Source organism: Rhopalosiphum maidis, chromosome 3 (genome assembly GCF_003676215.2).
Source record: "Rhopalosiphum maidis isolate BTI-1 chromosome 3, ASM367621v3, whole genome shotgun sequence".
Taxonomy (NCBI): domain Eukaryota; kingdom Metazoa; phylum Arthropoda; class Insecta; order Hemiptera; family Aphididae; genus Rhopalosiphum; species Rhopalosiphum maidis.
The window spans coordinates 55,032,652-55,053,885 of NC_040879.1; the positions used below are offsets into that span (position 1 = coordinate 55,032,652).

The window sequence follows — 21,234 nt, forward strand, 5'->3', positions numbered from 1 at the left end:
AGCTCCGACGATGACCCGTAGTCGTCATAGGACAATCACTTTTATTCGTTATTTAAAATATTTGGCTGGTTGTGATCGATTATTTTATTTATTATGGCCATTCAGTATGACTATTAGAACATTTAGAACGACAACAAACAGCTAGTTTCGATTTCCCGGCATTTTTATGTTTATAATTTGCCCGGTCTGTTCACGAATGTAATATTATCAATATTTACGCGGGTGGTAGCGCGCCCGACTTTTGAAATGTACGCGGACGTGAACGTGTTAAAGTTGGAATAAGAATTAGTGACGTCCGATAACGAACCGATGCGTATCGATACATACCGATTTATTTGTTCCTCGAAAATCTAGAACATTATATATCGTTATTTGGTTACCAAGGCGGCGGCGGTACGGCCGCGGGCCCTGGACGATACGTCGATACGACATACCTCGGTACAGTTGTTGCAGCAGTCGTGTATTATGATGGTGCGCTTACAGCGCGCATGCTCGCCGCGCACGCCAGCGCCACGATCGGTCCATTTCTTCACTACCGCCGTACGCATCTACCATTTAGGCATCATTGCATTGCGTTAACCATTGCCCGTTGTACCGTCGGCGTCCGAGTGTTATCACTCCGTTAGCGTACACACACACTAGGTCGTTTCGCTTCCGCGGCGCCAACACGGTATAACGCGCAAAATATATCGTCGTCCCTTCTCAGTCCGCCACTGTCCCGCGTCTCTTCCTGTCGGTGCGTCGTCGTTGTTGTTTGGTGTATCCGGTCCCAACAACTCGACTACTCCGGACACCGCCGGCACCACCACCGTTGCGTAGTGTCTCCCCGTGATCACCCGATCCCCGACCGCGCACTTTACACGACAGTCGGCGATTCCACGATCACGCGCTTCACGGCGGGTCGGTGGCTCCTAGATTGCGGCGTCTCAACGTGACATTCGTGCACCGACCACGATGATCGTGACTTTCGACCGGTGCACCGGCGGCGGTGCGTCATTTTCCGGACCCATCGGAATTCAGGTGATTATTAACTGTGCGATTAAAGTGTAGGTGTAGATCTCACTACTTGTGGTTACCCAGTAGCTGTCGCACGTGTGGCGCATCAACGATCGTATCATTATTTTGTTTGCCGATCTGTTATACTAACTGTTGTGTAGTCTGTGCTTGCCATCAGCTTGGCGAGTTGGTCAATTAATAGTTACTGATGTCATGTGATACACGTTTGTCAAAGGCAAGACCATTTTGAGGTGTCTATGGTAGTGACTAATGTTGTTGTCTACTCATTAAACCTACTACATACTCCTCGATGTAGTTCTTGTCTTTGTCATCATCTACCTGTTTTACGGTTTATTTATAATATGTATGACGATATTGTTGGGTGTATGCAGATACTGTGCTGTTGCAACATATTCCCTTACAAATTTCCATTATTTGGTCCTCCCGTAGTTTCTATTAGTTTGTCATTGTTGTGCAAATCTGTTGTCAGTTACCATTTGTAGAATAGCCTTTTACATACCAAATATTTTCTTATAATTATAATAATTTACTTATCAGACAAGATTTTGGTACTTCCGGTTCATCTCGACAACCCAAATATTTCCAAGACTATCTTCTTGGTTATATCAACTACCTCGTACTAACCTCGTATAGGGAATCTGGAAACAAATTGTGAAATTATTTATAATTTTACATTTCCCCCTTGAAATTTGTAACATCAATTTAGTTTTTAACTTTTGCCATTAGATCATTAATCATTTATGTCTGTATTTATTCCAATAGTTGTTTATTAGGTGCTGTTTGTCTATAGTAATTTTTAGCTATACCATTAAATAGCGCTTGTATAACAAATTTTTTTTGTGAACATGAATTATTTTAATTTTTTGTCATCAGATAAGAAAGCCGTCTAACTTTTTCAAGAATACAAAGTGTTTTTTTTTACCTGATTTTTACTACCTAATACCCTAATACCTCTGTAATCGCTTAATTGTAATTAAATGTTAACAATATAATATGAATATCTATAAGCTTTTATTTAAATATTTCAGTAGTTAAGATAATCTAGTTGTACACCTAAGGTAGTCGAGACAACTTGGAAGTACTTAGATTTTTAATAATTGTTAACATTTGAATTTGTCAGTTCATTGTCAATGTTATAAAAATAGTTCTGTTTATAAACTTAGATTTATCAATTTTTCCTTTTTTTTTGAAGGAGGAGGTGGGTGAGATGGTTGGGGCTATAACCCCATATTACCCCAGATTTTTAGTGTGCATATTATATAACATTTCCTTTCTAGTCATTGTCAACATTGCATAGTAACAATTATTTAATTATCATTTTTTTTCGGTAACTTGTGTTTGTCATTGCTGCTAAGGATAAAAAAAAAACTAATTTTATTACTATTGAATCAATTAATTGTTGATTTATCAAATTATTACATGTTTAAGGATTACCTAAGTAATTTATTATTATATGTTTTAGGATGATTTAAATATGAGCTAATATGGATGAATTTTGCACAGAAAATAATAGTTTAATGAGACAATTTAACAAACAAGTCGAAAAACCATCAAATAAAAGAAATTTATCTTCTGGTTTAGAATTAGTAGATGAAAATCATTCTAATATTGATTTAAAATCAAATCTACCAACTAGAAAACAAAGACTTAAAGAATATTTAACTACAACTCACATACCTGATAAAAACATTAATTCAACTTATAAATTACACAATTTTTCTACTGTTAATTTGATTAATTTTGTTCCAAAAATTGATGATTATAACAAACCAGTAAAAGTTAAGTCACAATGGACTCGTACAAGTCAAATGGAGTTAGCATTAGAAAATTCTACATCCCTTCAAACTAATAATACTGAACCTGTAAATAATTTATCTAAGTATGAAAAACTAAATGAGGTATTTACAATGGCTGTTTCACCCACAAATGGTGTTATTAATCAAATTAATGAATTTCCTAATACAATTGACACTAGAAAAACCAATAAAAAAAGTGGTCCTAATATAGATTTTGAAAACAATTGTCGTGTTGTTGTACATAAATTTGATGATAATTCATTACAAGTAAAAAGAAAAAGAGGTCGACCCAAAAAGACTAGTAATAATATTAAAGATAACACATCAATTAATTCAAATATTGTTAATCAACAACCAGTCATAACTAATTCAATTGCTGATATAGAACCTAAAACTACTAATGAACCAAAAGTTATTAAGAGAGGTCGCGGCAGGCCAAAAAAAAATGGAATCACACCAACCACTATTCAAATGCCACCAAGTGTATCAAATTCTATTGCAGCAAAAAAAAGAAAAACACGAAGTTCCACTACTGTAAAGAAGCAAAACAAATTGATAAGAAAAAGTGATCAATTTGAAAATGAAGACCCAAACGATTCAGAATTGCCCAAATTAGATCTAATACAACCAACAGATATGTATACTAGTGAAGCAATAAATTCTATAAATAATGAAAAGTCTTTAAGTTTAGATACACCAGAAATAAATGATAATTCTTCAAGTTCAGATGAATCGGAAGTAAATGAAAACACATCAATTCTAATATTTCCAGATGATGGTGTTGAATTGAAGTGTATAAGTTTATCACGAATCGATAAACCAGAAAGCGCATCATTGATTACTTTGGGAAGTTGTGATAGATCATATTTACAAGAAAAAACGGAAAGTATGATTTTAAAAAATGTTAATGGGTTAAATACACAAGAAAAAACTACGTATTGTGTAAATTTTTTAGAAGGATGTGATGTTTCTAATGCACACTGAAAACACAAAATGTACTAATTTTTTAGATGAATGTGATAATTTAAATGTACTAGAAAATACTACAAGTGTTCATTTTTTAGAAGGATGTGATAATTTAAATGTACAAGAAAACACTACTTGTGATAATTTTCTAGAAAGATGTGATACAAGAACAGATAACATTGATGAATTTTCAGTTAAAAGTAAACAAGATGTGTTCTCTGAACTTAAAAATGTTGATTGGAATACAGTACCTAAACGGGTTAGATCGAACAGTGTAAGTGAAGGAATTAAAATACAAAGTCGGAGAAATTCTCTTTCTTATAATTTTGTGTACAATTCCTCAAAAAAATCAAAAGTTGTTAATGAAGATATCATGTTACTGAGATCTTGGAAAAGTCTTTCTTACTTAGAAGGTGGACCAAATGTACAGGTTGAACGAATCATACAAGATGAATTGGTTAAAAAATTTAGATCAAAATTGAAACGTAGCAGAAGTTTTCCAAACTGCTTGTTTTTAGATACAGTTATCTGGAGATTTTTAGTTTATCAACAAGAATATAATTCAGAAGAAGGTTATGAAATGATACCTGGTTTAGACTCAGATTCGGATACGGATTCAGAATCAGATATGAGTTTAATAAATGAAATTCCAGCTGATAGATGTGACCATCATTACCGTTCCAATAGTATGCCAAAAGAGCAATTTAAACCAAAAGAAAAAACTAGCCATATGTCTCGAAGTTTAGAAAATTTAAATATTTTGGGTACTTCTAATGATCCACCATTTTTCCAAATGTCCTCAAATTTAAGTAATTTGAAAAACACTGAAAGTGATCCAGAGGAAACTGAAGGCAAGATAAGACGATCTAAGCGATTAAATACCAAAATGAAAAATAGTGATATGTTGGAGGAAGAATATTTATTATCATCTGAAAATTCAAAAACTGACTCTTTATTATTGGCTGATGAAATTCGAAAAGAAAATGAAAGGAATTTAGCAGAAGCTAGAGCAAATGATTCAGAGTTGGATAAAAAATTAAAAAAATTGAACTTCACTTTAATAACTAATAATTTGTTCAGGCCTCATAGGTAAGAATTTCACATATTTTTTTAAACATTAATGGCCATATAATATTTTATTTGGTATACATAATTTTAAATTAATTTTATCAAATATTTCATCAATATATATTTCAGTATTAAGAATTAAATATTATTTTAGGAAAAAAATGAGTGAGTATACACCAGCAGAAGCACAAGAGTTACGGAGACTAAAACCAAGGTAATTAAAATATTAATATACAATTTTAATAGTAGTTTGAATTTGGTTGTATATTAACTTATTGGCAGGACGCCACACTCATATGTGTTGTCTCTGTCTTACAAACGTTGAACACGGCAAATTTTTTTATAACCATGGGGTCAATTTTATGTGTTTAGCTTAAATATTGGAGTGAAATGACCTAACTTAAAGGTGAGAACACTATCTGTGTTCTCTCTTCAGTTTTTACGACATTTTAATTTTCAAGTAAATTATTAGTATTTTTAAGTATAAATATTTTTTATACTTACAATTTGCTTAATAATTAAAAACCGTAAAAAGTGAGAATAGAACACAGATAATGTTCTCACCTTTAAGTTTGATAATAGGTAATTTCACTCCAATATTTAAGCTATATACATAAAATTGATCCCATTGAACGAAAATTTGCCATGTTATATGTTTGTAAGATAGAGACAACACATGCGAGTGTGAGATCGTATTAACTAGTTTTGGAATTGTTTTTTATATTTATTTCAAGAAGGTTCTGAATTATCATTGTTTCTCAGTATAGTTAATAATGAGACTAATCATTTTTGTTTTTTAGAAGAATTATCAATTCTGATACTTATAAATGCCATTGTAAATATACTAGAAAAGACTGGATTGAAAAAAAACCTGGATGTGCTACAGAATGTTTAAATCGTTTATTGAATATTGAATGGTAATTCAAGTTGAGACTATTTTTAAGTAATGAAATAATTAATATTTTAATTTATAAAATAATTTTATTTTTAAGTGGTAAAGCTTGTGTATTAAAGTCACTTTGTACAAACAAGCAATTTCAAAATAAACAATTCAAACGTACCAAAATTGTCAAAACTGCAGATAAAGGTTATGGTGTTTTTGCACTTGAAGATATACCTAGGTAATAAATTATAAATTGCTTTTATTAATTATATTTAATAATATAATATAATTATATATATAATTTAAATGCAATGAATAAATATATTTAATAAATATTTTATTATGTTAAGATTACATAAAATACCTGCATCTTCATATTACTATCGCATAACATATTAAATTTTACATTGAAAAGATTCTAATTTATTGTTATTTAGAGTGAAATGACTGATTATCAAATTTAAAAGTTAAAATATTTTTCAGACCACCATGTAGATAACTAAAAAATTACAATTTTAAAATGCTCTTAACTTCCTTTAAAATAAAAAAAATCCAAAAAATAAGTCCACAAGAGATATAGTATAATATTTTACTTATAAGTTGATTCACTCTAATATTAAGAATAATAAAGTCCATTCTTCTTGATATACAATTTGATATATTAAGTATTATGTAGACAGTGATATCACATTCAAGTATGACTTTCTCTTAATAAATATAAATTTGAATTTGATATATTTACGTTGGTGGGTGATAATGAAGGTGTAGCGTAGTTTTTGCCTCCTTCCTTGGTATATTCTTTTTCTTAATAGAGCATACTATTATGTATAGATACTTTGATTTAAATACTGCTCAATATTCAATTGTACCTTTTATTATTAATTAAATAGAAAATTAAGTTCTAATTAAAAATTATTTATAAAATTGTCACCTGTGTTTTATTCTAAGTAACATGTTTTTTTTAAATTTCTTTTAAAAGAAAATGTAGTTTGATTATTAAGTATAAATTGGTATTATATAATATTAATTATAGTTTATATTTTGTGTAGTGGAACATTTGTTGATGAATATATGGGAGAAGTTATTGATCAAAATGAAATGATAAAGAGAATGAAACTAAAAGTGTATATGTTTAACAATTATATGGTGCAGTTGAAACATGATGAAATAATCGATGCTACACGAAAAGGAAATATTACAAGATTTATAAACCACAGCTGTGAACCAAACTGTGTTGCAGAAAAAGTATACTCATGCCATTACAATTACTTACATATAGAACACAATTAATTTTTAAAATATAATTTCAGTGGAATGTGTTAGGTGAATCGCGAATGGGTTTTTTTAGCAAACAATTTATACGAAAAGGAGAAGAAATCACTTTTGACTACAGTTTTGAAATATTTGGGTATTGCTTATTATTTTACTATCTTTAATTTATGTAAACTATTATTTTTATTTTTATCTAGAGATGCTGCACAGCAAAAGTGTTATTGTGGCACATCAAAATGTCGAGGATTTATAAGCAAAAAGTCAAGAACAGGTGATCAAAGCAGTTCTGATGAAAGCAGTTCCGATGAAAGTGATGAACATGTAGATGACACGTTAGTGGTTAAATCAGATACATGTCTGGAAAAGAAAAAAAAACCAATAAACAAAATCACTAACAAAGATAAAAAACGTTTACGACAGGTTAGAATCATATATTTATAACATTGAAATGTATAAACTATACTGGTATAACATCCTATATTGAAAAACAAAATTAATTTATTTTAAAAATATTAATAACATATACTATTACATACATTTACAAGATATACTAAAATCATAGTATAAATTATACAATTTTTACACTCAATGAGCAGTATTATAGTTTACCTAAACATTGTTAAATAAAATTAATTTTGTTAATTTTTGCCTTAATGATGATTTATTTTTAAAAACTTGTGTAGCATTTATTTCTTTGGCATAGTAACGCATTCTTATGTTAGCAAAATCTTGACTAAGTGCAGTGAAGATATATCCATGACTTGGGGAACCAATATCAACATTAATGGGGTGTGAATTGGGAAAAAAAATTAGAGTACTTTTATTTAATATATTATGGTATTATATTTGGTTTTTGCTTACATCCTAATGTTTTGTTTCACATTGTTATACAATTTTTTATTTATAACAACAGCTTCAAAAGATTTTTTAAGCTTTTGAATAATATTTGATACAGCTAATAAAACAATTTTCAATTTTTCTCGATTTACAAAAGACGTAAAATTTGTACCTTTTACTTAGCTATGATCTGTTTGATTGTCCTAGATGATACCTCCTCTTAGGTTAGGTTTAGACATTTTGCAAGTTAGAATATATTTCAGAGGACTTACCAAGAAGCTTATAAGCAATTTCCAAAATATTTGTCATAGTTAAAATGAACCCTATAACAAACATTTTTCTACCACTTACTATTAATGGAATTCCATTAAATTATAGAGTTTTTAAGTAGTTGGTAGTGTCATTGAATACAAATTTTATTGTATTTTACTCTGTTTCTTCACTATTTTGAAAAAAAGATTCACCTTTCTGATACAAGTATTATATTGCATCAGTCACTCCACTACTTGTTTGTGTTGCCAACTTAACTTTCATCATTGAATTCCTGTAATTTTTATGTTGGGCTGTTAGTTTATTAGCAAATTTTAATCCTAAATCATTTTAAAATGTGTTTAATGAGCATAAATAAGACCACTTTATATCACCATTATCCAATTGAAATAAACGTTCATCTGCTAAAGCAGATCGTTATAACTTAAACATATGACAAGCATCAAATAGCATAAACTTCTAAAGTATTTTGAACAGTAAATTTTGTATTCAAGGAGTTAATGTCAAAATTGTAGCCAAATTTTTTAAAACATTGTACATTAGCAGATGCACAATAAGTTATGTTCCACACTTTTATACTTTTTTCATGCTACTTTATAATAGCAGTTGATAACAATGTACTTTAGGTACCATTGTCGTCAATCTTATTTATATAGAAAAACCTACTGAACATTTTAACTGTTTTGTTAAATTAACAATCATAATCACTATAATCTCAGTAGCAAGCTCTGAACTTTCTCTAAAGCCAATTTCTGCATTTCCAGCATATTTACTCTTACACGATTTCTAAATCAATTGTTTTTTTATAGACATAGAATCATAAAATAAACTAGAAAACAATCTTATAACCAAGTAGTAAACTTCTTGTTTTAAAAATATGAAAACTTCCTCCTAAACGGTTTACATTTCATAGTGCTTACTGTTTATCTAACTTCGGATAGTAGAATGATGAGGAAACAAAAAAAACGTTCGTCCATACTTATAAGCTTTAGGAGAATAAAAATAAAGCATTTCAGCAAATTCTTTCATTTGTAGTTTTGTAGTGTATACCTATTTTTAGTTGTCTAAGCTTTGTGTTCATGCAAAAATAAAGCCAATAATAACCCACCAAATTATTCCTCAAGCATCATGGTTACTTTATCTTAAGATGGAACAGTCTGTTGAAAGCTGGTCGTTTTTTTGTTGTTTATCGTGCATTTAGACCAATAAGCGGAAGAAAAATTTACCCAATAACAAGAGCCCGATATTAATTTTGAAAACATATTTGAATTCCTTATTCTCTTTTTTAGATTATGTAGGAAATGGATTTTAATTTTTTTTTTTTTAGTAACACTGAAGTAAGGTGAATTTTGAAAAAAAAATTGTATGGAGATATAATTGATTTATTACTAAATTATCAGAGCTCGGATTTTATAGCACTAAAAATAAAGTAATATAATATAATAAAATCTTAAATTAAGCGCTACAATATGCCCTAAAAACATGAAAAATAGCAAAAATAAAAATGTATTCTGTTAATAATTAAAAAAAACCTATATTAATTAACTAAAGATTATTTATGAATTAATAAGTACATTTATAGTTAATTACATTTTTAATTACTAAAATTACTTGAAATAAGCATGGTGACTATTCAAAATTATCTGGAAATAAGAATAAAATAAAATAAATTAATATTTATTAATTAAATAATTTTACCTGAGTTACACTATATGATTGGATGTTTTATCAAATTTTAAAATTTTAAAATAAAAAATCAAACGTTATATTATGAAAATTAACAAAAAATAGCACTAAATACTTAAAATACTTCAAATATGCAAAAAATAGCATTATAAAATTTCATATTGGGAGTCCCTGGTGCATAAAACAAATTTATAGCTCACTATGATATTTTTATCTGTATCCTATAATAATTAGCAAATGCTATAAAATCTGAGCCCTGCTAATTACTAATTCATTGTTTCTGATTAACTAACTACGACACATTTTTTTTTTTTTTTTTTTATCCTGACTGGAAATAATCTTTAAATATTGATGGAACAACATACTTTAACAGTAATTTTATATCTGCTTCTGGTCGAATTTGATAGTCACTAAGATTAAAGTGTTCACGACATAAATAACTGTATTTAGTGGATGTAAAGTTTTTACGTTCCATTGCATGAACCCATTTCTTTAAAATATTTGTTTGGTCTATTTAGAGGAAACCTATAATAAAATGGTTTTTATTGAATGTTATTTATAATTTATGTTATGGCTGTTTGTTATTAGCAAAAATGTTATTCATTTTTTATACAATACTGATGGAATTGTATTCTACATCCTTTTTGTCATCTATTTGTGCAACCATATGAAGAACACAAAATAACCATTTTCGTTTACAAATATCACAATATTTTGATGAATTGTAATTGAAATAGTAACAACAAACAATAAATTTTTAAAATATCCTAAATTACTAAACAATTTAAATTAGGTACCTATAGACATTATAGTAGATAAAAAATATGTGAATTAAAATATGAACAATGAGGAATTATATGCAGGTAGTAGGCACACAGCGGCCAGTTTGTGGCATTTCAGTATTTGGTTTACCCTGCAGTATTGAACGCGTCGGCTCGTGTTTTGATTAAAAGTGCGCGCTCCAGTATAGTTTATATATTTTGATGATTTATATTAATATTGTGAAAATTGATTCAATTTTTATTTTTTATAGCTTGACAAACAGTTAACAGATATCAGTAAATTAAAAAATAAAAACCGTTCTGACATGGAGAGTTCAACATTAAATTTAAATAAGTTAATGGTTCATATCACAGATTCAATGAGTAGATCACATATTTTGAAATTTATTCGAGATAATGATTTAAACTGTAAAAGGTTATTCATGAATTTTAACGGGTTGAATATAATACATAGCTGGATGACTTCAAATAACAACGAAAACTTAAAATTAGAAGTAAATAGTTTTTTAAACAATAAACAATAATGAAGGATAAAATCAAATATTCCAAATATCTTATTGTTTTTTATTTCAGATTGTTCAAACACTTTCAGATCTTCCAATTTCTAACAGAAATACAATAACTAAATCAAAAGTTTTAGATATTGTTGCTCAATGGGCCAATATTCCATTAAATATAAAAGAAGCTATTGAAAAGTAATTATAATTAATATTATATGTAATGGCTATAACCATTTTAAAAAAGTATTTGCATTATATAAGTAAATAACATTTATTTTTAATATTATTTAGATATTAGCTCTTGTTTAATATTTAAGAGACTTTTTGATGATTGAGTTCATATATCTTATTTTTTTATATTTTCTTTATTTTTAGTTTAAATTATCCGATATCACAAATTAAGGAACACGAAGATGAAGTTGATAAATTATTACCAGATGTAAACAATACATCAGCATTAGTTCAAGCAGCCAGAGTATTGTGGAAAAAATGGATAGTTCTCAAAATTGTTTTTAAAATACCAAAATTAGATCGTCCCAAAGAAGGTATAGCACATAAACATTATATTATAATACTCTATACATAATTAACTAACTTAGTTAATCATAACTCTATATTATATATAACTACTCTTACATATAAAAAAAATGTGGGCAAGTGAATATCGCTCTGCTGTATAGTAGAGATGAAGAGTAGGTCACTATAATGGATGCGTTAAATTTGAATGCAATGACAGGTATCATTGTTTACGAAAAAATGATTTTAAACGAAGATGATTTGTTAGTCTAGGATAATTAGTAGGATATATTATATTGTTACCTATAGGCTATATTTAAATTGTAATATATCGTTATTTTACTAGATTTCATAAAAAAATAAATTTCTTTCGTTCATAAATTTTTTTCTGTATTAACGCTAGAATTTTTTTTAGTTACTTGTAAGAAAACTTATGGATAACCTTGTATTGGGTTTTTTAACCTTAGGTATCACAAACATTTTACGTATTTTCAACTTCAAATTCCTTGCAAATTTTCGCGGTTTCGATATGTTTCGTAAACATTTGAACTTGAAATGCTTATAAACAAAAATTGTGACTAGCGATTTTTTATTTTTTTTTACTTCGAAAAGTAAAACTTATAATAAACCTTGTATTAAATTTTAAAGATCTTTTGGATAGCCAATATTTTTTTAGTTTAAAAAAAAAAAACTAAGAAAAATCGAAAATTTCAATAGCTTTAAAAAGGTCAAAATATTTTGAAAATTTAATCGTAAATAGATAACGCTATTATAAACATTTCGTGAAAATTTCAAGTATTTAGAATGATTCATTTTTGAGTTACAGCAAAATAAAATATCGATTTTTTTGGAAACTGATTATGCATAAAAATTCCCGTTTTTTCGTTACTTTTTTTAGTTTTTCCTGACGCATTTAAAAACTACTGCAAATTTGTTTTTTGACCCCCTAAAGTACCAACTAGATGAATTTTCTTTTTCAAATAGGGGCTGAAGTCAAAAACCACAATACATTCCTCACTTCGTTCAGAATCTAAAACTAACAACAAACTTTATCTTGTATAAAAACTAATTGATACAACTATGTAGTTTTATAATTAATATAATTTTTGTTATTTTAGAGGTTAAATAGTTGTTTCACAATTTACTATTCAATACTAAATTAATTTTTATAAAATTCGTCACATATTTCTAATGTTAGCTTTAATATTTAAATTATATTTTACTGTCATTATATCTTATATCTAATTTTACAATAATTTAATTTAATATTAAAAAAAAAAGTTATTATTACTATGATTATTTTTTATTGTCATTGTTTGATATGTATTTGTATTAGCTGATTTTAATAACATGTTAGTTTTAGCAATATGGGTAGAATATTCAGATAAATTAACTTGAACACAAAATATACTTAAACAAATATCTAATGTACGGTTTCCCTAAAATTGTGATATGGCACAATGTAATGTTGAAGGTAATCAATAAGAATTTAAACTTTTTTATTTTACCCTATTACAATAATTTAAAACATTTTCAAAATATAACTTTGTAGAAAAGAACATATACAAAATATCTTTTAAGGATTATATACGCATTTTTAAATGTTTTATACGTAAGATACATAGTTGAGTTCCACTTTTGTCTATTCTTTATTTTGAAAAAATAAAACTGCATTATTTACATTTAGCTATTGTTTTTCTCAAATTTATAAGTACTTTTTAATTGAAAAGTTTAAATTTTGTTACAAATGTTCCTAAGTGTACTGCAATTTTTAATAGCTGATAATTATTTACTGTAAGGAAAATAAGTTTAAGAAACACTTGTAGTATACAACAATATATTGTTATATTATTATAACAATATTATAATTTAAGTATAGAGTTATACCAGAGATAGCAAACCTGTGACACGCATACGTTCTTTTAATGAGACGTGCAATCACCAAAAATGATTATCTGTAGGAATATTTTAAGTGTAACAACATAAAAAAGGTCATCAAATTAGTTGACATGCTAGGGAAATAAAATGCAATTAATTTTTTTTATTTGACACGCACTTATAGAAAGGTTTGCCATTTCTAGTATATACTCTATTCAACTAAATAAAATAACTCATCAGCAGCAAGTTTTTATCTCGTAGTGGTCAGATAATACCTATTTTCACCCCTCTATGTTAATAATTTGTATGCCTGCTATGTTATTAAACCATGCCCATTCATACAAGATAGCTATCAAGTTATCTTTTTAACTTGAATGGAGTATAGAGAGATTGTTATATCATTTTTTTGATTTTAGTGAACATTGCTGATGATATTAGCCAACCACCAATACATTTTTCGCAACCTAAGCCGTAAGATTTTCAATAACAGTTATTTTTTTAAAAATTATTCTATTAATTTTATTAACATTTGTTTTAGAAATTCTGTTCCATGTCATATTGGAAAGCCTACTGTAGAATCTAGTCAACCTTCTAAAATAAGGTATAAGAACATGTGCTAAGTTAAAATATATTTAGTAAATTAATTTTTTTTACATTTTAAGCTGATAATTTTATAATTAATTTGTTTAATGTTGCTTTTTAAAACACTTTTTATGTTGTATTAAATGTATAAATTGTTTTAGTTGTATACAAAGTCAGAGTACTGGACATTGTCAGACCAATTCCATGGATACATTAAATAAAATAATTAATCATCACAATCAGATAAACAATCGAGACAGGTAAGAATAATCATTTCATTATTTATAATTTGTATAAATATTATTATGATATTTTAATATTATTATTGATATGTATATTAATTAAATAGAAACAAATCTGTTTTCGAATGGAATAAAAAACAGTGGGCTCTTCCTATTAAAACAAATAAGGATTTAAGTTCTTCCGTGGTAAATTATTCAAGCAATTCAATTTTAAATCCAAAACAAAGCTCAACATCTACATTTAAATCAAGAATTATGCACATTGATATTCCAACCATTGAACACAGTACACCTACTAAAAATATGAAATGGAGCGGCATCGCTGAAAGTAAGTATCAAACACTTATTTGATTTAAAATGTATACAAAAGTATTTATTAGAATATTATTTAAACCTACAGTATAGTACAACGTTTTCTACTTATCCAATTTTTACTATTTTTTATGCGGCAGGTTAAACTAATTTCTGCCTAAAACATTACTTTATTACATATTCAAGTATATAAATAGGACAAAGGTAAAATTAAGTAAAATTATTTGGTAAAAATATCAATTATTTATGATTATTTTATTTTTAATTAAAAAAAAAAAAATGTTTTTCAAATATTTCTTTTTCCTTGTCATTTGTTAGTTTTTTTGGATTATCAAGCAATTAACGTTTTTATTTTGAGTGATATAACGGATATACAATTTTGTTTTTTTTTTTTTATCATAAAAATTATATAATAATATGTGTTTTATTTATAATTGAATTGGTATTATTTTATATATATTTTAATTTTAAATAATTGATTTTTACAGCCAACTCAACAGTTTATGATATTTCTACTGATTCTTCTGAAAAAATTAATTCTAAAAATACACAAAATAATAGACTTTTTGAAACTGAATCAACTGTATATTACCCTATTGAAGAAATTATTACCACAAATCAAACATGGAATTTACCGCCTCCAACAATTGCTGATCTTTGTAATGGATCTACTCTGCATTCTATGCTAAAAACAGTACCTCCATGTTTACCAAATGACTTTATTTCAAATACGTCTAATGCAACTAGTCTATGTTTATTTTCTAATGATACTAATTGGTGTGTAATGCAACCGGAAAATGTGATGTATGATGCTCAACATCCAAGTATTCAAGAACAATTGTCTTTCTTACCAATAGACATAATGGCTAACAAATCAACTAAAACTCAATTAAATATTAATGTTGAAAATACAGATTTTGTTAAAAACTACAAAGTAGTACAGCCACTAGATTATGATGCACGTAAAAAATTATTTAAACAATGTGAAAAAAATGTGCAACAACTAGTTGAAAAAAGAATATTGAATATGAGCAAATCTGCTAAACTAAATTACCTTGATCAGTCCCCAATCAAAATACTTCAATCATTTTTCAATAAAAATCCCGTGAAATCAACAAACATGACACCAGAAAACAATCAAAATCAATATGTTTTGCCTAACTTAATCAAACGTATAAAAGTAATTAGTAATGGTTATCGAAAACAACCATCCAAAATAATTGAAATAAATAATAAAGTAAAATCAAATTCTCAGAAAAGTAAAAATGATATATTTAGAATTAAAGAAGACCAAAAGACTGAAATAACCGATACAACTTCAATAGCTTTAATATTACATAATGAACAACTAAGTACTGTTCCTGAAGCACTTAATTTAAATAAAGTGTTTGGTAAGCAATCGTTTAAAGCAAATACAAAAAATAGATTAGCATTAAAAATTTTAAATGGTTTAATAAAACATAATTCAGCCATGCCCAAAAATTTTACTCTCCAATTCCCATTAGATACCAAGATAATTACTTATGACCCTTTAAATGAATTAGATATTCACTACAAATTAATTCCATCAGTACAAAATATTTTGTGTGCTAAATTAAATAGGGGAGATGGTAAAAATACCATAAATGTATTCAAACAAAAAATAGTTATGAAATATGATGAAAAAAAGATTCTAGAACCTTTTAGTTTAGGATCATTACTAAAAGAAAATATTGTTTTATCATCTAACAGTGTAGGAATAACCCAAGTTAAAAAACAATTAAAAAGAAAAATGCCTTTACCACCTATGCTTAATGCAAAAAATAGAAAAATTGTTGATTCATCATTAAAAAATAAATCCAAAAATCAAGCTACAATAATAAATAAAACTGATGATAATACAGTTTTCAAAATACCAATGCTCCCTATTACTAATAAAAGCAACTCTAAAGTAACTGCTGTTACCGTCCAAATGCAAGAACATAAAACAGTAAGTACTGCACAACTCAATTCAAAAGTAAATGATTTTAGATCGGTACCTAGTACATCAAGTCATACAATATCAGATATTAATCTATTAAAAGTAAATACAAATGAATTAAATGAAGAACCTAATATATCTGATCCATCAATCATAAATATTACGTCGTTAAATACAAATGCAAATGAAATTAGACAAAAACCTCTAATGAAGTGTTCACCATTCAACAAAGTAGACAACATTTTATTAACTGAGTTGGAGCAAAATGCTAAATTTTTAGCTTCAAGTATAAGTATGGATTCCACTGATGTTTTACCTTCAGTAGAAGCTAATAGTGAGCTAATTGACCCGATTGTGAAGAATTTCAAAAATTCTATTAGTCAAAACAAATCTATGGTACGAGGAACTCTTGTTGATGATCCTATTGTAAGGGATTATATACAACGTACTCAATTTAAAACAATTGAAACAAAACGTAAATTTAAACTGCCAGAAAGTATGATGTCTTTACCTGATGAGGTTCTTGACCTTGTACCAGATAATCAAAGAGAAATCAAGTATGTTATTGACTTTTATCATGCTATGGCTACAGTTATTGTCAAAGTACTAGACTTGTATGTGAAAAAGAGTTGCAAACAAGGGCGTATAAAAAATGATGATGATTTCAAATATTTAGCTAAAAAGGTAATAATTGTGGTTGCATTTTTAATGTTTAAATTTTAATTTGGTTGATATTTACAGCTCAATTCAAATATTTTATTCAAAGAACTTCAAGTTAAGAAGGTAGAAGATTTAAGGATTAGTGAAAGCGTTAAACAGAAAGTTGAACAGTATATTAAAAAATATATGTTGAAGTATGGAAAATTGTACAGAAGAAAAAGTACTGGTATGTTAACATATTATAATTTATTAATGAATTATTAATTACGTAATATGTAGATATTATAGGTACTTACATGATAATATTATGCTATTAACTATCAATCTTTTTATTCAAATGATTTTTCTTACAAGAAAAATATATAAATATCACATACATAGTGAGTTGTATTCACAAATATCTAAACATTTTAGATAGCTAAAATAATGTTTCCAATAAAATGGCTGCTATTTGTTATCTAAAAGGATTTTTATCAATACTTATATAAACATTCACCTCAATGAATCGCGGTGATTTTGTTGGTAACAATTTTCAATCAAAATCGGCTGTCTAAGTAATATTTTATGTATCTGTGGTCGTACTAATAATCTTAAACAATGATCCTAACTCACAGATAATTATTTATTGAAAGCATCTAAAAAAAATTTGGATACTCTTCATTTGTTCAATATAGTAATAGTTATTTATTTTGTTTATTTTTTATGTTATTACACTATTTTCAGTTGAATAATTCCCACCTGACCGCCAAAAACTGATTGCGTTCACGTATGTCAGTCATTACTCATTATGGGGATCGCTGATGTCTGCAGTCGTGCTGCCGTCGCCGACATGCAAGAGATGTATACTTAGTGAACTACAGTAAATTCCGGTTACAACGAAAGTCATAGAAGTTCCCTGCTGAAAAACAGGGCTTATAAAGAGCTTATTCAAATTTTCGTTACAACAAAATTTCCGTTCTAACAATAAAAAAATTCGGTCCTTTGGAGTTCGTTGTAACATGATTTTACTGTATATAAATATTATATACATCTTTTTCACTGTATTGAAATTTATTTATGAATTCAATGAATCCAATAATAAAAATAAAAGTATTATTGCATCTGTGCATTAGTCATTAATACGACGTATTATATAAATATGATGATTTTATAATCATCTGTAAACATTAGCGATGGTTGTCGATCGTGACGAGTAACAGCAGCGATTGACAACTTGTAACTAATCACTGTGTACCTGATATTGCTTAGCAGGGGCCTGACTTGTGAAGCTAAGTGTGTATGCGCGAAAGTGGGCATTTTTTAACTGAATGGAGTATGTTAAATTAATATTTATGTAATTTATTTTAAATTAAATCTTAGTATTTAAACATAATTATTTACTAAGAATAAATATAAAAATATCATTTTAAATTTCTTAAATATTAAATACATATGCAATAATTAAATTTTTTACATGTCATGTATGTAAGATAATTGTAAATAATTAATTAATATTTAATTATTTTTAGATCAATGATCCTGTCAAACATTTGCAACCAAATACAAGTTCATTATGGATACTATTTATTAAAATAGTAATATTCCATTTATTTTTTACAAATTTTACTTTTAAACTTTCCAAGGTAAATTATATTCATTTTTATATTTTTAAAGCATTTATTGTGTGTTTTTAGATTTTTGATTTTAAGACAGAAAAAGTAACTCTTTTTATTAGTTAAGTTGGATATTTTTAAAAAGATAAACATTTATTATACATAACTTACTATTAATAATAAATGTATAACTTAAAAGTTACATTCTGTATCAGTGGTTTCCATGTGGTGGTCTGTGTTGATGTTAGGGGGGGACCGTAGTTGTGTATTTTTTTTTATATTGGTCCATTGAAACAGCCTTATAGGTCTTTTATCAATGTATTTTCACTGGTAAAGCTTGTCAGGTACACTGCTACCTCTTTTTCTAAGAAGATAATTTTTTTTTTATGGAGTGGGTCTGGTGAGGCAGAGTGAAGCAATCAGAACAAAGGCACTGTGCCAGGTTCGTGTTATACTGAAGTGATATTTTAGTGGAATTAATACATTTGTAGTGGTTTGAAATTCCAGGTATTTTGAATTATCACTATTAAAACTCCATTATTGCTAAAAAGGTTGACAATTAATTTATTATAAATATATTATATTATTTTAATAGTTAAACAAAATTGAAAAGTAAGTATTCACATATAAGTAGTCCCCATACCAATTTAAGTATTAGGTAAAGGTCTGCGGCTTCACACTAAATTAGAACCACTGTTCTATATACTCTTGGTAGGTTAATTATTGATGATTTTTTTTGTAGTCAACATATTAAATTTGAATGTTAAACTCTTAAATTTAAAGAAAATCCAAGGATAAATTGTTTTAAATTCTTAACTTTTTACACATTTTTACCTATATTTGTAAATTTAAATTTTAAAAAGTTTTTTAACAATTAAGTTTAACATTAACTAGAATGAAATATCCAGTATTTTTCCCATTTTGTTTGTTATTATTGGTATTTTTTTAAATATTATGTTAGTTAAGTATATATTTTACACGAACCAAATATCAATTTTAAATATTTTTTTCTTTTTTTTTAGTCAATTTTACACTGCCATTTATGAATAATCAAGAGAAATAAATTATGTTGGCAAAATTTCAGACTCTGCTAAGACAAAAATATGTTAATTATATATTTATATGTTTAAAACTTAATTGATACCATTCATGTTTATAATGTTATCAATACAAAAATTGATATTCACGTGTGAAAACTCAAGTAGGCTATTTTTAATTTATTAAGTATTACTATTTTTGTAAATACATTTTAATTGAGTACCTTTTATTATATTTACAAATGGGAAAAGCTTCTGTTTCTATTTCATAATATATATATATATATATATATATATATATTACGATTTAAGTTTTATGAAACAACCCGCTGATCTCTAACTACATGTATATTTTCATATTAATATTTGTTTATGTGTATTCTATGTGTTTATTTGTACAAATATTTATTTAACTGTATATTCTTTTTCTAAATATGTGTTTACATGAATATAATCTATTTTGTAAATTTGACCTCATAGCTCAATAATCGTTCATTTTGTACTCCAATGCTTTTGATTCAGTTTTTAAATACTGTTGAGTATGTTCTAATTGTGTATACATTTTTTCTCTAAGTTGTAACATTTTGTATCAGAATTTTTTTTGTTAAGTGAGAGTAAAAATCTTATGTATCTTTATTTTGTAAAAATATAAATATATTTTAAACTATAATTTGCATTTCTAATATCTATTCATTCAACATTTATTTTATTATATTGACACAGCCAAATATTATGAAGTAGATAATAAAAATACAAAAAATGGTAGTACTAAGAAATAGAAAAAATTTGTTAACACGTGTCTTGTTTTGTTTTAGTTCACTTGGTTATATATTTCTTAAATAAAATATTTATATTATACAATACATAATTACTTAAAAACTTGTTTAGTTTACTAAATTTAATTAAATTGAAAGAATTAAGTTATTTAAACATACGCTATGATATTATTTATTATTTTAATGTGGATTTTAGAGTTATTTTATGTGTATTATTATTTGCAATTCCATAAATTTATAATTTGTAAAAATAAAAATTTGTTAGCTCCTGTATTTTATCTTTCTAGATAAATTTTATTAAATATATTATAACATATGTTTCATATAAAATAGTGATTTGAAGTTGAATATAGGTATATTTCAGTAGTTAGTAATGTACATTTTGAAATAGTTTTTATCAATTTTTAATTTCCCAAAGTATTAATTACAATTTTTACTAATCTAAAGGCTATCATAAATAGGTTTTTAACACAAATATTTATTTGAAATAATGTTTTAGATCACAACGACTAAAAATCCCTTAAACTAAAATTAATATTAAACTTTTTTATACCATTATAATAAAGTTAATGGATCAATAGGGTATTTTTTATGATTAAATA

At 26.7% G+C, this 21,234-nt stretch overlaps 1 protein-coding gene across 1 annotated transcript; it reads left to right on the top strand.

The window, feature by feature from the left end:
* The first annotated feature begins 567 nt into the window (after positions 1 to 567).
* Positions 568 to 20,097, top strand: LOC113555743. The gene is given in 20 exon segments (XM_026960265.2): positions 568 to 1,020; positions 2,480 to 3,785; positions 3,787 to 4,868; positions 5,002 to 5,061; positions 5,648 to 5,764; positions 5,840 to 5,968; positions 6,780 to 6,975; positions 7,041 to 7,138; positions 7,200 to 7,422; positions 10,829 to 11,071; positions 11,151 to 11,272; positions 11,453 to 11,622; positions 13,888 to 13,942; positions 14,010 to 14,072; positions 14,215 to 14,313; positions 14,403 to 14,623; positions 15,096 to 17,251; positions 17,309 to 17,453; positions 18,736 to 18,849; positions 19,842 to 20,097. Coding segments are annotated over 18 exon segments (6,471 nt in total). The 5' UTR covers positions 568 to 1,020; positions 2,480 to 2,501; the 3' UTR covers positions 18,744 to 18,849; positions 19,842 to 20,097.
* Positions 20,098 to 21,234: the final 1,137 nt, after the last annotated feature.